At 43.2% G+C, this 17463-nt stretch overlaps 1 protein-coding gene across 4 annotated transcripts in view; it reads right to left on the reverse strand.

Moving 5' to 3' along the window:
* CSMD3 (CUB and Sushi multiple domains 3) overlaps positions 1-10943 on the reverse strand; it is a 647755-nt gene extending 636812 nt beyond the window's left edge. For all 4 annotated transcript variants that reach the window (XM_065630191.1, XM_065630190.1, XM_065630189.1 and 1 more), the window contains exon 1: positions 10766-10943. In XM_065630191.1, the coding sequence (XP_065486263.1) occupies positions 10766-10943 (178 nt within the window). The remainder of the gene's footprint in view (positions 1-10765) is intronic.
* Between the last annotated feature and the right edge of the window lie 6520 nt (positions 10944-17463).

Raw genomic sequence — 17463 nt, forward strand, 5'->3', positions numbered from 1 at the left:
TTTTTAATTGTATAGGGTAAAACAGGGCTAGATTTGTAGGGATTCTGCTATTCACTTGTTCAAAGATTGACTTTGAGCATTTCAATGAAATCAGGAGAGTTTGCTATGTTTCTGACTTGTGAAAGCTACTGTTCCAAATTGCTCCCTTTGGGGCCTCTTGCACTGGTCAACTCTTTGAAATCCATTGACAGTTCAGTTAACACCAATGTCTAATCTAAAGAGTCAGAGTGTGCCAGAGATATAAGCTAAGGAGAGAATCTGCTCAGTGGAACCTCTGTAATTATTTTGGTATTCTTTGTTTGAGGTGAAGGGGTATTATTTTGGTTACCAAAAAATAATAGTGTAGACAGGCAAAACAGACTGAAGAATGAAAACAAATATAACTGAAAGTCTAGTCTTCCAATCTTGCCTTCTTGCAGATGATTTAAAATCCAAAGAACATTCTGAAAAATTAAGTTTAATCTATGACTGTAAGGCTGGCAGGATATTTAGATTCCTAATAGATTACCCTTACATACTTATTACTTTGGGCCACAAAAGGACTTTACAAATGATATAGAAACTGAAGAGAACTTTCTATATTTTACTGCAGGCTTTATGTTTTTGGGACTTCTCCAGTGGTACTTATGGAGTGGGAAGAGAGTTTGGGAAGGGAGCCCAGAAGTGCAGGGGAGGCTGGATAAATTGGGAAAAATTACAGGAGCTAGCTGATGAGCTAGAATTTGAGTGTAGTAAAAATATATGGATAGAGCTTAGGAGAGTGGGGTTTTTTTATGGGTAGCTTAATTTAAAACTAGCTGAAATTAGTGCTGAAACTCATACAATTTTCTATGACCTGCAATTGTAGTACTAGAGTGATTTAGGAATTTTGGAAACATATCCTTAGGAAAGTTATGGAGGCAGGCATGCAGAAGTCACCAATGCTGTTGAACTCATTCTATATTAAGCATGGATTATGTTGCTCATTGCTATTTCAGATAAATAGCTTTGAGAAGCATAAGTTTGTCAGGGCGTTTCAAAAATCACTGTGTCTTACATGGTTGATTGGTGCAACTTTCCACTGCTGAAAATGAAAATGCCAGTAAAATATATCTCACCTGTTCATCAACGGAAACTTGTTATCCTTGCATGACAAGACAGAGGAGGTTCTGTTGGCACTGTGTCCTCTATGAAAAACACAGAAATGCTATTGCTAGTGTAGTGTCTATGCTATTTTTCTTTCCACAGAAAGAGGCTGAAAATTAAATTTTCTCAAGAACACTGAAATACTTGGGTAGAAAGTTGTGCCACATTCTTACAAGATCTCTGTAATTGTTAGAAGGAAACATGGTTGAATTTAGGATATTTGAAAGTTCATTAAATAGCATCTATAAAAACCCCTAAAGAAACATTCTTCCAAATGTCAGAGGTATTTTATTTTCCCAGGAACAAGTTGCCACGATTGAAATAAAGGGTAAAGAGGCGATATTATCGAAGTCTCTGAAGCTAATAACTATGTGACTTTTGTGAGGGAAATTATTTGCCCTCTTCAAAAGAGGTTGCAGAAAGGAAGAGCTATTGAAAAGAATTTTGAATGAATGTGGTAGATACACTGAATAGTAATGTGGAAAGGAGTAGGTAATGATGTTCCTATTTGTTTTTAAGTTGAAGAAGACAGCAAGAAACTGAGGATTGAGCAGTCAATTCCCCTCTTTTGATTGTAAGAGAACATTTTTCAAGCCCATCAAACATTAAATGTTGATTTTTTTTCTCAGTTCCAGGACTGTTTGTTGAAGGGTCTAATTAAAGATAAAATCTTTCAGCAGTTTCATATGAAAGAATTTCATATTTAGTAAATAATGTGAATGCTGTAAAAATGTAAATCATTTTAGTAATAGTCCTTAAAGGGAAGAATTGTTGCCATGAGCATTGCTAAAACATTCACTTGATAAAGTACAATTTGTATCATGTTCCTTCAATATATTAGACTGATGAAAATTCTCTAATCAGATAAGCTCTTTTGTGAGCACTGTATTGATGTAAAGGTTTTGGAGGAACTGTCTTGCCCTTTCAGTTACATATTATGAATTACATGTATTTCTTTCCTTGTGGTCATTAAAACTGCCGTGTCATGCAACAAACATTGCTAAAGTCAATAGCAGTAGTCATACGATTAAAGCATAAATGTTGGTTAGCATAGACATATTCACGGGAAAACACACAAGGCGAGATAGTCATGAACTAAGCATAGGTTCTTCTTGATAGAGCTCACAGCTACAGAAGCCTGCTACCAGAAGTTTTGGTATGCACACACACACGTTTGCATGTGTGTGCATGTCTGTGTTCCCACATGCACCTGGAGATGCATGAAAAAAGCATCTTATACAGCAGAGCTAATTGACTTCACTATGTGAGGTGGCCAAAGACCTATTCTTTTCTCACCTCCACCTTTGGTTAACCAGGTAGGCTTTCCAAAAGTCAGGATTTGCACACTTGTTTTCCAGGATATTTTAGATCTTGTGATTTGGCTCAGTATATTATATGGTTTAGGTTCTGAGATGATGGCAAACACAAAGAACATGCTAGCAGAAGATAAATACAATAAAATACATGTGGAGACTTCCCTATTTTTGTGCTTTGTTTTGCTAGATAATTCAGCATTTTGAAATGTAACTACATATCTGGAATAGATGATAACCCAATAAAAGTAACGCTATGCTGAAAGGAGAAGAATATCCGTATTCAGCATTTGTGTAGTTCATTTTATGTACAGACTCCAAACTACACTTGCAGGTAACTACTTGCTTGGTCTGAAAACACTTCTGTAAGAAGATAATGATCACAGAGGGATCATTTTAAGTGCCACTGAAATACAGCCACCTCTGAGGTGTGATATGTCAGCCTCTTTAAATGATAATGCCAGTATTAAAATAAAAGAGAAAACAGCACAGACATATTTTTTCTGTATTTGAGAGGTGATTAGAAGTTTTCATTCTACTAAAACCAGTTTTATAGGAATTATATTCGGTAAAACTTTTCAAAATCAGTGGGAATAAATAATTGTGTCAGTTAATTCTTAATGTGCTAGGATCAGTTTTTATTAGTGTATTTAGTAACTAGTGCTTTTTCTTTTCATCGAGCTTTCCTCCTAACATTTGCTAGCTATTACTACTTGCACTATTGTTTTGTTAGTGAAATCAGTCATGTATCATAGCAGAACTTCCTTCTGAGATTAGGCATAGACAATAAATTAAGAGGTAATTAATTACTTAGGAAGCACATACATTTCAAGTTGTTACGTGCACCTTTGTATGATGACAATGTAGTCTGTTGAATTTTTTCATGACATAAGCAAATATATGGATATACTTTCTATATATGCATATCATATATGTATGTGGACACGTGTGTATACACAATTCCATGAGATTGAAATCAGACAAGTTACAATGCATAAAGATATAAAACTAATAAGACAAGTAGATATGGGAAACAGATAAAATAGAATTCAAGGTCAGAAGTAGTGATTCATCATCTATATAATCCAAGTAATTACTCAGTCATTTCTGCCTCAAGCTTCCAGATTCCTTTAGTCCTATTGCAAAGATAATCTGTGTCATTTACAGGCCTCGGGAGGTGAGAATTCATCACCCTGTGAATCCCTCTGTGGGTTAAGTTACTTATTGCTTTTCACCTTATTTCTGTGATACAATATGAATACGATACACGATGCTATGATGTCTTCTGTAGAATCCAACAGAAAATGGGCAGTCCATCTCTGTGTCTGTGCTGGTTGCATCTCACCTTGCTTTTTGACAATACCACTCTGTGAGAGCACCAGTCCCGGTGGAATCCCTTGTATGCCATTCCCAAATACTGTGAGGCTCTGTCTTCCTGACTAACACTGTTCCTAGATCTATAAACTTATCTAACATTTCAGACACTGAGCAGGAGATGACGAATTTCCACTATTTCCTTCTTTGACATTTACAATGGTATTCAGCACTTGCAATGCTAGGATTATGGAGCCATAGTAAATCTTACATGATCTGTAAGAACAAGGCGGTGATAGTATAAATGCAAATCTGCCCAGGAAAATTAAACAACTAAATCTAAACATCTACAAAAACATGGCATGTCTGTGTGTGTGTGCATGTTTCTTGTAAAAAGTCTTTGTCATAGCCCATAGCCTTGTCCATTCCAGTTCCCGAAAGAATAGCTGGGTATTGGGAAGCAGATATTCAACATTTCCTAGTACTACTAGGCTTTTCTTTTTCTTTTTTTAAGATGCAGATGAATTCCTGTACATTACATTTATGCACCATTCCATTTAGATCCAAGATCATCACTAAATATTGTTCCTTGAATTTGTGATAGATGTAAAGATTCTCTCTTTTTGCAGAGAAATTGTACAATTTCATGGAGAAGGAAACATTCATCAAGTTGTTTGAAAGGCACATGTTTAAATCCTATAAGAGTTCTGGAATTTTTCAATAAACGTTAGCATGAAAATTATTCAGTTAAAATGGTGAGTTAAGTTTTATAGCCTTGTAATAAATACTTTTATCATATGCCTCTCTGATTTGTTACTTATATGTTGCTTCTTCAAAGCTCCCCTAAAATTATAAGGACCTAAGAGAAAAACCAACACCTTAGACCAAATTGTCTGTTCTCTGACTGTTCTTTTGTGGGAGATTGCTTTGGAGTGATCTCGTAAAATAATTTCCCACAATGGCTTTGTTCCATCTTTTCAGTCTTAACCATTATGTCCAGAAATACAAGTCAAATGACACAAGAAGTTAAGTCTGAGATGTCACAACTCTGCTGAATTAGAATTGAAGTTTTCTATTAGTGAAAAAGGTAAAAATTTTTGCAGCAGATCATAAAGGCCTTCCTATTCCTACCTGTTCAAATTTATCAGATTCTATAGAATTAACATTTTACATAAGTTATTTTATAAATGTTTTCCTTTGATTTATACTATCTGTCTCTGTCCCAGCGTCATAACAATGGACTTGGCCTTGCTTCACAGGTGCTAACTAGTTCCCCACACTCTTCCTGGAGCCAGCTGGAATTGGAAATGCTGAATATCTCTGAAAATTAGATAGTGCCCAAGTCATCTGTTTTTAAAAAAGAGGAGATACAAGGCTACTTTATTCTTCATAGCCTTTTCTCTGAAAGGGTATTACTATCATGCAAATTGAGCCATCCCCGCAGGATATTTCAAAATCTTTTAAAGTTTCTCTAAAAAATTTTGTGCTTTTCTCCCTCTTTACTTGATCAATGTGCAATCAATGGTTACAAATCTCAAATTTTTGAAGCTGACCTGTGTAGCACATCAACAACAGTTATAATAATGCTAATTTTATTACAAACTTTCATATTATTCAATGCTTTCAGCCAGGTGCAGAGTGTAAAGCATGTGGGATGAAAGGAAGCGAGGGGAAGGGAAGGGAAGGGAAGGGAAGGGAAGGGAAGGGAAGGGAAGGGAAGGGAGGGGAAGGGAAGGGAAGGGAAGGGAATAAACAAACAAGCGAACTACAGACTGCTCCATGCCTCTTAAAACATGATGCTCCAAACGCAGCCTTTAGCTCGAGAGATCCAAAACTGCTGGGTGCTGTAATCTGGGATGATGTGCTAGTCACTCTGAATTTGCTGTGTTGCTCGTATCTTTGCCCTGACTGCTGCTAATAGTCATCGTTGGAGATGAAGAGCACTAAGCTAGATGTACAATCAATCCTACTTGACTTGTTCCTCAAAAACAAAAAAATGCCACAAACAAACAAGAAAAACAAAACAAAACAAAAAACAAACCACCAAGTAGACTATAAGCTTCTGCTACGTTTATTTCACAGGGGTTTTGGAAAAGGAGGGATTCGAAAGTGTATCCACGAAGGTCTTTAGGTCTTGTGGGCTGATGCTTGCAAACCAAGATGTTGATAACGGAGCTGAAGATGCAAGCTGTCCCTCTTCAGCTTGTATGGTTGCCTGAAGCCCCAGCCCGCTCCTGCAAGTAACAGGCGCTCAGGGAGTGAAGGGCTTGCAAACAAAAGACTTGAGGGAGTCACAGAGCTAAAAACCAAACCAAAACAAACAAACAAAAAACCAAACAGGGAAGTCAAACGACGGAAGAGTATATTTAAAAGGACTCCCTGAAGGTGCGGCCGCCTCGGAGGCTGCGGAGGCCGGTGCCGGTCCCGGTGTCGGTCCGGCTGCCGCCGAGCGCAGGTGGCGCCGGCCGGCGGGCTGCTGCTGCTCCGGGCCGGCTCCGCCTTGCGACAGCTGCAGCTCACAATAAAAAGGTGTAGACTGCAGGGGACTTTGTGCTCTTTGCGGGTCCCTAATGCTACCGGGCAAGGGAGGGAGAAGTGGTCCCTGCTGATGCTGCTGAAAGGGTTTGTGTGTTTCTTCTTTTCTACCCTGCAGAAGAGAAGCAGAAAGAGCCGTGCGCCAGGCAGAGGGTATAGCGGAGCTTTGTTTCAGCCCTGAAGGAGAAGGGCGGGCGTGAGAGAGGGCAACTTAGTCTGCAACCCTGCAGAACTGTGTAGCTTGAAAAAATGGCTTAGGTGCTGTGGCCAGTATCCCTGAGCAGGAGCCCAGTGTGATCTGAGGGAGCTTCTGGGAAACAGGCACCGTGAAAGGAGCCGAGTGTGTGCGGAGGAGTTGAAAAGGAAGGACGAGGCTGTCCCTTCTCTAACCGGTGTCTCCCTGCACCCCTGCGTGCGTACACACACACACAAAGACGCGGCAGCGACCATCTGGAGATGAGGAAACCCGAACCTGCTGTTACTCGCCCAATCGTTGTTGCGCCCACCCGTGCCCCACCGAGGAAAGCCACCGCCAGTAACTCCATAAATCAAGTGACTGGGAAGGAAGAGATAGGAGGGGCTGGCGGAGCCTGAAGAGAACGGGGCTGAGGGAGAAGGGGACTGCAGAGGTGGCTGACAGAAGCAGGACATGCTTTGTCCCTGCTAAATATTCCCACGTACGAGACACCCATCAATGAATATGGAAATCCTTTCCATTTTCTCACCACTTCTGTTAATCAGCAGTTTAAAATCTCACTGCTTCATTCCCTTTTATTTTGAAAGGTGTCCTTGTTCCACTTGTCACAACTGCAACAGGGGAACAGGGGAGCAACAGCAGAGACAACGCTTCATTTTAGCCGGGCAAACAAAAGAGCAGACCTCAGTGCTCTATCCTCTCTGTCTTGGAGCGACAGCTAAACAGAAGAGATAGAGTCTTGTGGTCTCTAGTCATTTCTCCCGATTTCCTCCCTGGTTTGCTTCTGCAAACAGATCACAAACATTTTCTAATTTTTTGGGGGGGGAGGAGGGAGGGAGCTGCCAAACCAAAGGGATGCAGGTATCAGTGATTATTTCTCTCCTAAATTTCGGGAGACAAAGCTCACTGATACTGCTTGTTTCATTTTTGCATATAAAAGAACTGCCATGGATTTGAGTTTCATTTTCTTTTATCCCCTTTCTGTAAGAGAGTTGGAGCACGTAGGTTTCCACTTGCTGCTCCTCCAAGCTTGGTTTGTTTCTCCTGTGCCTAAAGGGTGCTTCTCATTTCTCCTGTAGGAGGGTGGGGGAGAAGGGAAAGGAGCTTTTCTAGGTGCCTTGCACATCTAAAGAGAAGAACACGGTATACATCATCCCTTGCAGCTGGTCAGGAATGACCCTGCTTGGCATTTTCCAAAGGCCAAGTTGTGGGGTTTTTTTTTCTTTTGTTTGTTTGCTTTAGTGTCATCTGTGCCTTCTCTCACTTTCCAATGATGCCATTTCTTTGCTTTTTTAATATGTGCAACCAAGGAAGATTTTGTTGGAGACTGATCTGTGGCATAAGCAGTTAAAGATTTTCATGGAAGAAGGTAGAATTCCTCTTCAGCTCTTGCCATCATCCCTTCCCCAGCAGTTCTCACAATTTCCTTCCTCCCATTTTCTCCTTCCTTATTCTCCCTTTTCTAGCTCCTTCCAAGTATTGTTTCAAGGTTCCAAAGAGGCACAAATTTATAGATAAACATGAAGGGGTTTTTTTTGATCTATACGGATATATACAAAAACAAGGAGCATATAATTAATCAGATATGAACGTGGCTCTGTAAGCACCCTGGGATAGTTTCACACCTGTAACAGTGAAACAGCTGTGGATCAAGACTGGAGAAATGGCACAGGATGCTGACAAAAGTAGGAAAGGCCTGAGAGGCAGATACCAAGCAAAGCTGTGGAAATGGTCTGGATAACAGGAACCTCAGCAACAGTTTGTGTGCTATGGTATGGTGCTGGACTATTCAGTGGAGGTGATTAAGCGAGGAAGGATATGGGCTGGAGTTTGTGGAGGTAGGGCACAGTGAAAAGGCCTTGACAGGCAACAGTAAAGCAGATGAAGGTGCTAGGGAGTCACCTTGCTCCCAAAATCTGGAATGTTTTAAATGGGCAGGTAATCATTCATTGTTTGCCTCTGCCAAGGTTTCTGGGAGCAGAAACATGTACTGACACAATGGGAAGGTAAATCAAGGTAAAATGTACTCATTCATGGGAGTGGGGAGAGAACTAAATATAAACGCCCAGGAAAGATGCACTGCTGCAGTGACTTTAAGCCAGCTCTACGAAGCTTGGCTGCCTAAAGGAGCCTGCATCCAGGATGTGAAACCTGACCTACTGGATTTGCAGTTGCCGAGAGGACCCCACAAAGTCTGGGGGAAGTCTACAGAAACTGTCAGGGTCAGCATCTGGGAAGCTCAGGCCCCGACAATAGAGGGGAAACAGCTTCACAGCATCTCTCTGGGACTGTACATGAGCAGGAAGAGAAAGGGCCAGTTTTGCAAAGACCCTTTTTTTCCCTCCTTTTTCTTGTTCTGTTTTAGGTGCTTCATCTCAGCTTTAGCCCTCAGTGTCCAGTGTTTTTTCCTTCCCCCACCCACAAAGGCAAGCGAAGTGGCTTCTCAACAGGTGCTGTGGAAACTTGCACGGCTCCCGCGGCCATCGCGACGCGTGGAGAATCGCCCGAGTCTTTAATTTTGTAGGATGCTGCCGCCCCGCGACTCATGCTCACAAAGCAGCAGCTGCTTCGGCAGCAGCTCCGGAGCCACCGCTCCTCCGTACCGCGCCCGCTGCGCGCCGCGGAGCGGCACGGCGCGCCTCGCCGGCAGCGAGCCCGTGACTTGCAAATGATGGCACCTGGCACAGAGAATGTGTTAATGACAGGGGACTGAACCAGGTGAAAGAAAAGCCCCGGGTTGATGTTGATCACAGACCGTCTCCAGAACGGGGCAAGACGCAGGAAGCAGCTCGCCTCGATAAACGCAGAGAGACGCTGCCTGTAACTATATTGTGCATTAACGCCGCAGGCAAGCCCCTTCCCCTTGGATCCCCGTGCCAGGATAACGTGGGATGAGATAAAAGCCCTCGACATCCTCTCCGTGAAACACGAATTATCTTTTCCACGTCATGCAAATGAGGGGACAAGCAGCTGCAAAGCTCTACAATAAACTGTTTCATCCAAGGCAGAGCCAGCTTGGGAAGGCACGCCTTTGAATGCCCCCTCCCCCCCCCTCCCACACACACACCCCTCCTTCCCATCAGTGCAGGCAACCTCTGTAGGCGATAACCAAGGCTAAAAACTCGGAGAGGATCGATAATGTCTACTAAATATTCTGGGAGTGTATGAATGTGGCGGCGAGGAGGATGAGGAGGGGGATAAAAGGGTGATTAATCAGATATTAATCACTGGCTACAAACAAGGGGAGATTATTTAGGGTAGGCAGCCGACTGTGGGGACTTGCAGAATGGATCCTTTTACTGAAGGCACGCGTGATGGGATCAGCACTTCACCGTTTAGCGATGCCTGTGTAATTTTGAAGATGCAGATTATTCAAGACACGTATTTCTTCTTTTCTCTGTGTAGCATTTTCCTTAACTATCTGCAAGCACAGACTTACTGGAGATATTTATGCCGCTAACTAGAGGTTTCCTTTTTACTGTCTTTTCATGAACACAGAAGGAAGAAGCAAGCAAAACAGCCCCTACCCCGAAAAAAATAAACACCAAAAAAAGCCCCCCAAAACCACCAAAAAATCCCACCAAAAGCCTCACATACATCAGGGAAAAGGGATCAAAGGAGAGAAGAGAAAAGGTGCCGATCTTTGCACCCAGCAACAGACCATGCCTTCAAGGCTGAATTGCTAACGTACCTTTTCGACAGACAGGGAGCCCCGCATGCATACAAACAGCTGAGCGTGAAGCGCATTTCGGGCTGTGAGACGGCTACGCACACGCCGAGCTCCTCCGTAACTTTCCCCACGCAACGGGTTAAACTCATAAGTGCATCGATACAGGCATTCCCGCAAAAAGCCCGTTGCTCGACTGAAGACCAGAAATGTAGGTATTCCCCCCCCACACAACACCATCATCATCACCTCAAAAAAGTCACCCGATGGTATTTGCTTGAATATACTAGTTAGAGGCTATATGAACCAACTTACGTCTCCCTTTGAGCATACTGCAAGAATATTTATTGAGCCTCAGCTCAGTCACTGCATTGAACACCAAGCCTGGCAAGCAAATACATTTCCTATCTCCGAAGAGAGCTCTGAATCAACTCTTTCTTTCCTCCCCGCTTTAGCGATCATTTATATCTTTCCATTGTAAGGTACCCAGGGTAAGTATATAAAATAAAAGATGAATATATTTTGGAATACACCTTGGTATAAGGCTAGAGCTTGCAACGCCCTGACCAAAAGCAAACGGACCCCTAAAAATATACCCCTCAAATACTACCCTACCTTTCACACACGAAACCATCAATAAAAAGACGAGGTTCCACAATGTAAATCCACTTTTAATCTCCATTTTCTTCACCAGGATGAAGTCCAGCCGGCCACATTTAGTACATCCCCTTTCCAAAAAGTCTGCTAATTTCGATTCCTTTGCACGGATTGCCCCTCTGCAGATTCCTTTCATATTATTCTTGAGAGCTCCTGATTCCTATTCCTTGGCTAGGCGCAGCGGAGTTGTTGCTGTTGATGGTGCGCGGTCACAGCTCGGAGTGAATGGTGTTTCTGGGATACCACAGCAACCTTGACGAGGACTCAACCATCTCTCCAACGGGGGCACAAAGTCTCAGCTACTCTCGATCGTGTCTTTTCCTTCCCCCCACCCCCCTCTACCCCAACTCCCTGCACAGCCGAAACCCACCACAATCCTGCCTCGTTAGAGCATCCACCAGGACCTATGGAAGAGCATCTTAAAGCTCAGACACTCTCCTGATAAACTCCAAACAGTATTTGCAATTGAGATTCTCCCGCCGCCCCCCCGTTCCCCTAAGAGGATCAGTTCTGCCTAGGAAAACGGCTCGAGAAATAATACAGTGGCGAGGTCTCCAAAGCCCCCCGGAGGAGCCTCGGGCAGCTAATACGGCGGGGCTCATCCATCCTGCGGCCGCTCGCAAAAACAATCAGTGCCTCGTTATTAAGAATTCACGTGCGGTGCTTGGGGGCTGCCATCGTCACTCGCAGCACACATTCACTCACACACACACACGCCTCCAGACACACACCTCACACAGAAGCATGTGCGTCTCCGAGGGGATTTGCAGACTAATTGCTCTGCGCGGAGCCATTAATGACAAGCCGGTCTCAGCGGCCGCGGGGAGGCGGCGGCACAGCCCCGCTCCCTAAAGAGCGCGGCCACAGCCGTGCCCGCAGCGGAGGGGGCTCTTTGCCGCCGCGGGCGGGGGCAAGGGGACCCCGCGCAGCGCCGCGCAGTCAGCGGGGCGGGCGGGTCGGCAGCTCCCGCCGGGCCGGGCCGGGCCGGGCCGGGCGGGGGGCGGGGGCGGTGCGGCTGCGGCTCCGCCGGGAAGAGCGCTGGCGCCACCTAGCGGCCGCCCCGCCGCGCCACCGGGGCCGCGCCGCTCCGCGGGGGCGGGGGCGCTGCGCTGCGCGGGGGGAGCCCCAGCCGAGGGCGAAAGGGGGCTGGTGGCCGGGGCTGCGGAATCGGCATCGACCCCTCCTTGTCGGACTAGGGAACCGCGCTTTCGGCTTCCTTCCTCTGCCCAGCGCAGCTACCGCGCAAGGTGCGCCGGGCGGAGGTTCCCTCTGCTGGGGGGAGCGTGCAGAGGATGCAGGCAAGCAACGCCTGCGATGGGGGAGCGTGCGTATGAGTGGGTGTGCGGAAGTGTCTGCGGGGTGGGGATGCATTTTTGAGCACGAGAGTGTGTGTGAGCGTACATGCATGTGCACGTGTGTTTAACTCTCCTTATGGTGCGAGTGCGGCTATAAGGGTCCGCTTGTATTTGTGCATGCGTTGTGCATTCTTTGTGGGGGTGCGTGTGTTAGCACCTGTGAGCGTTTGCACTTGCATGTGTGTTTGTGGAAATGTGTGCCTGCGTGAGTGTGTTCGTGTGCATGCATGTGCTGTCGCGTGAAATGTGGGTGCACGTGTGAATGTGTGTGGTGTGTGATTGTGTATGTGTGCATGTGTAGTTCTGTGTGTGCACTTTTGTGTGTGCATATAAGTGCATGTATATGTGTGCATGGGTTTCGTATGTGTGTATGCATCTGTGTGTGTGTGCATGGATCTGTTTCTGCGTGTGTGTACATGTATTTTGTGTGTGTGCGCATGTGTTCTACATGTCAACACATGTGCATCTGTGCATGATTTTGTCTTGCACACATGTGTGTATGTGTTCATTCATGTAGGTTAGCATGTTTACGTTTATATGTGGATGTGCATATGTGCACATGTGTCTGAGTCCATGGGTGTAATCTGAAGTCAAGTGTGTGAGCTGGGAAATTTTGGCAGTCAGCCACAAAGTGTGGATTTTTCCATGTGTGTTTGTACAGGATTTTGCATTTCTACATGTTGACCACTGTTGTACGGTTTTTGTATGTGGATGGAGTGCATTTGTGGAAAGGTGTGTCCTGGTTAAGAACTGGTTTTGGGAGGGGTGTGGATGTGATGTTAAGCTTTCTGTGTATGTGTAGATGCTCATATGGATTTATATGAGCATGTATTTATGTATATATAAACTACATATGCGGCCACACCACAATATCGTAGAAAATAGTATTGAAAGAATACGGAAAAATAATGATTCAGCCTTTGCTCCTAAAGAACAACGCGAAAGAGGAAGTTTGGATGGCCATGAGTCTGCTCCCATGTGGGTGTAGGAGTGAGCACTATGTGCTTTCCTTCCACCTTTACTTAGAACCGTGCCCTGTTTTAGTGATGCCAACAGTATTTAGCAGAGTGTGGCCCTGCATATGGCTGGCTGAACTTGTCTCTGTAGCTGTAAGACTGCATGTAGCTGGTGTGAGGAAAGAATAGCTGCAAGTGCTGACACTAACCGGCCCCATCGGATCTGTACAGGTTTGTTTACTGAGGAGAAGCAAAGGTATATATTTCATGGCCTTGTGTACTGTCTACAGCCCTCTCTTGCAGACACATAAGTCTTGGGGAGTGACTGTTGTAATTGAAACTTGGTGGGCTTGTTCGCTTCCGCTGCAGCAGCTCAGGAATCTGATCACAGAAACCATACAAGCCCTGTGCTCATGTTAAGGGCGGTGCCACATTAGGATCAACTTTCTGACAAAATTTCAGTGGTCCCTGTTTTAGGTAATGTGGGATGGGTGAGATCCACTCTGTTCACAACCTGGCCACTGTATTCGTTGAAAAAAAAAAAATCTGTATATCTCTCTTTACTATATACATGTGTTCATTTATGCATGTATGTATGCATGTAACTGGAATCCATTTTTAAAAAGCATTTCAAAACTGAAGAAGACTTGTGCTTTCAGAATAGCACAAATGGCCTCACTTCTGGTATTCATCTTTTTTTATGTGCTTAGAATAAAGTTCTGCCCTTATTCCCCAAAGAACACTTTTCAGCTTCAGAACTCAAATCTCCTTGGGGCAAATACTTTATCAGTTATAGAGGATAAGAAATAGATATTGAAGACCTAGACGACATACTATTTCTAATCCATGCATTGCATTGCTCAGTACTTCCATACCTAACTTATGGAGGAGGCTGATGTTGATGATATTAGAAGTCATGTCTCTTTAACATCCAGTAAGATTTATGCTGGGAGTTATCTGCATTACTTCTGAAAATGAAATTTGGCTTATCAGTTAGATGTTAAACATGAATGAAGAAATGCTTACAGTTAAAAATGGGATACCCAAGGAATTTTTGTGGCCAAATTCTTACTAATTTTCAAAGACCCTTAGGTTTACAAGTAATTTACACACATTTTTAAAATAGTACTTCAGCTACTAAAGGCAAATTTTAGGCACATTTGATAGTAGTAATGCTAGGGACTGAATTTCTTTCTAGAACACCCCTCCACTCCAACCCTTGAACATTGTGATGTTGCATTTTAATAGTGGTTGTTTTGTTGTTAAATACTAGCATCCCATAATTTTTTGAGTGATTTTGGGTTCAAGCTGTAGATTATGCTATACGTTTCATATTCATATAGTGTCCCCTTCCTCCTCCCTCTCAATTTTCCTTTCCTTCCTTCCTTCCTTCCTTCCTTCCTTCCTTCCTTCCTTCCTTCCTTCCTTCCTTCCTTCCTTCCTTCCTTCCTTCCTTCCTTCCTTCCTTCCTTCCTCCCTCCCTCCCTCCCTTCCTCCCTCCCTTCCTTCCTTCCTTCCTTCCTTCCTTCCTTCCTTCCTTCCTTCCTTCTTTCTCTCTTCCTCTCCTCTTTCCTTCTTTCTTTTGCTCTCTCACTCTGTTTTGATTCGTTCCTTTGTGATTTTTTTTCTCTCCCTTTCCCTCATTCTTTCTCTTTCTTGCACTCTTTTTTATCTTTCTCCTCTTCTTCTTCCTCACTTTCCCCCCTCTTTTGGCATGGTCAAGCTTATTGATCATTTGAGTGCAAATTGAGGATGAAAGTGACTTGGCAAGGATCATTAAGTCAATCACTATGATTAAATACTCCCAAGAACTTTAAAATGTGCTAAAATCAGAAATGGGCAGATACTTAAATGTATGACCTGTCAGGCACATGAATATCAGCATTGCTGGTGGAAATCATGTATCAAAGACCTGATAGTGGTGACGCTCCTTTGTGCTATTATTGTTGGGCCATGAAGTTGGTGAATGGTTTGGAGCAGAAGCCATATGAGGAGTGGCTGAAGTCACTTGGTTTGTTTAGCCTGGAGGAGACTGAGGGGAAACCTCATTGTGGCTACAGCTTCCTCACAAGGGGAGGAGGAGAGGCAGGTGCTGATGTCTTCTCTCTGGCGACCAATGACAGAACCCGAGGGAATGTCAGGAAGATGTGCCAGGGGAGGTTTAGATTGGATATTAGGAAGAACACCCAAAGGGTGGTGGAGCACTGGAAAAGTCTCCACAGGGAGTTGTCACAGCTCCAAACCTGACAGTATTCAAGAAACAATTGAACAATGCCCTCAGACACATGGTGTAAACTGTGGGGTTGTCCTACACAGGGACAGGAGTTGGACTCGATGATCCTTGTGGATCCCTTCTAACTCAGGACATTCTATGATTCTCTAGGGTCTATGGAATAATGTACTACCATTGGTATTCACATTCCCCCCCTTTAGAGTTCCCTGTTCCCTTTGCCAAGGCAGATCAAATTTAAGTTTTGATAATTACTTTACAAATTCCTCCTACGTTTTCAACTGCATTTGTTATTCTTCACTTGCTGTCATATACTTTTGTGTAAGGTAGCTGTATTTTGTTAAATAACTCCTACATTTTGCCCTCAGGTAACTTCATTCTAATTGTAGATAGACTGATTGCTTTGCTTTAAAAAATGCAGTGGATTCTTCCATGACAAATAACGCTGTGAATAATATGATACACAGTGCTTGCAAGCACAGACAGAGTATGTAGGCATGTGTAAAGCATATAGATAGTGAAATTAAAAAAAATGTGTATATTACTTAGGATACAAATCTCATTCACTCATGTCACGTAATTATTTTGAACATCCTGACCTAATGCAGAATGTAGAATTTTTTGAATTCCCGTAACTTAGTCCATTTGGTTATAAACCCAAATATGGATGTTAGACCTAACCATGACCCTGAACTGTCTGCTCATCTGTTGGTGAGCCCTAATATTACCTTCTTACCTTGAAAATAGTAGGAGAGTGTTACAAATACAGTCCTAAATTGTTGTTTTCTCACTTAGGCTTTTCAACATGTCACAGGGCAGGCCACAAAGAGGAAGACACTGTTGTGTCATCCTCAGGTAGATGGCATTCATTCCTTGCTCAGAGTAGAGTAGTTTTACTGGTGGGAAACAGGTAATGGGATTTGGATAGGAAAAAGTGAGGTGGGGATCATTCTGCAAGTGCTGGGGTGCTACCATGTGCTGGTGTTACTGCCACATATTCACAGTAGAGGATACAGCCATAACATGAAGATCAAGTATAATGCAACCCAAACGAAGATGCAGTAAAGCAAATATAGAGTGATGGAAATAGCTGGAGGGGAAAGGTGCCATAATACTTACCTCCTCTTGACTACTTTTCAACTTAAGTTTTCATAAAACAGGTTCTAAGCTGTCTCTAGCACAAAATATCTCTGTTTAAGAAAACTGGAAAGCAGCGATATTCAAGCGTACCCACTTACACCCCTGAATAAAGAAAAAATTGAATATTTCTTTCAGATGCACTGTTTGCAGGGAGACAGAGATCATATGTCTCATTATCACAATTAGCTGTGGTTTTGTTATCTCCCTGTTAAATGTTCCTTGCATTCTACTAGAGGCCACATCTGAAATCTGTTTGGAGATGAGAGAATGCAATTCTATTATATGCAACATTTCCTGATTTAGATACTGTACTATATAAAACTTAGTTTTCAAGTGGAATTCAAGGAATTAGTTTTTGTCTACTGCTACCAGATTTTGCATATCTTAGTGACTAAATCTATTGTTAGTCATGATCAATCAAGATGATCATGGTGTGTAGTTATGTTTGTCTGGGATTTAGACAACTGACATTCTCAGCAAAAGCTGTCACCACTGTAATGTTCTCTCATCTCTGGTCAGCAAAGTTTGGGTTTGATGATTTGGAAATCCTATAGGGTGTGTGAAAATCAGAAGCATCTGACTTTACACAGGCAGAATGGCTTTTTACATGGTATGTGCAGGCTTACAAAGATGTGCTAGGCAGTCAGCTTGGGAAAATTTAGATCTTGATTCCCGTGTCCTTAGTAATTGAGTGACATATGTTCAAATAGCTATTTGTACACTTAGTATTACCCCTTAGATCTGGGAGTTTAGGACCTTTGATCCATGACCAAAGATGTCGCTGTTTATTCTGCTCAAAGCACTGCTTTGTTGAGATACATAAGTAGCTCCCAACAAGTTCATGCACGTGATACAGTGCAACATTATGCAGTGAAAGCTTGCTGAAGGGACGCTTGAATAGTGGAAGTTTAGAAAAGATATTTAATGTGATTGTTGCAACAAATAAAATTATTTAGTATATACTTAAAGACATTA

The sequence above is a fragment of the Caloenas nicobarica genome, chromosome 2, assembly GCF_036013445.1.
Source record: "Caloenas nicobarica isolate bCalNic1 chromosome 2, bCalNic1.hap1, whole genome shotgun sequence".
Classification (NCBI taxonomy): Eukaryota; Metazoa; Chordata; class Aves; order Columbiformes; family Columbidae; genus Caloenas; species Caloenas nicobarica.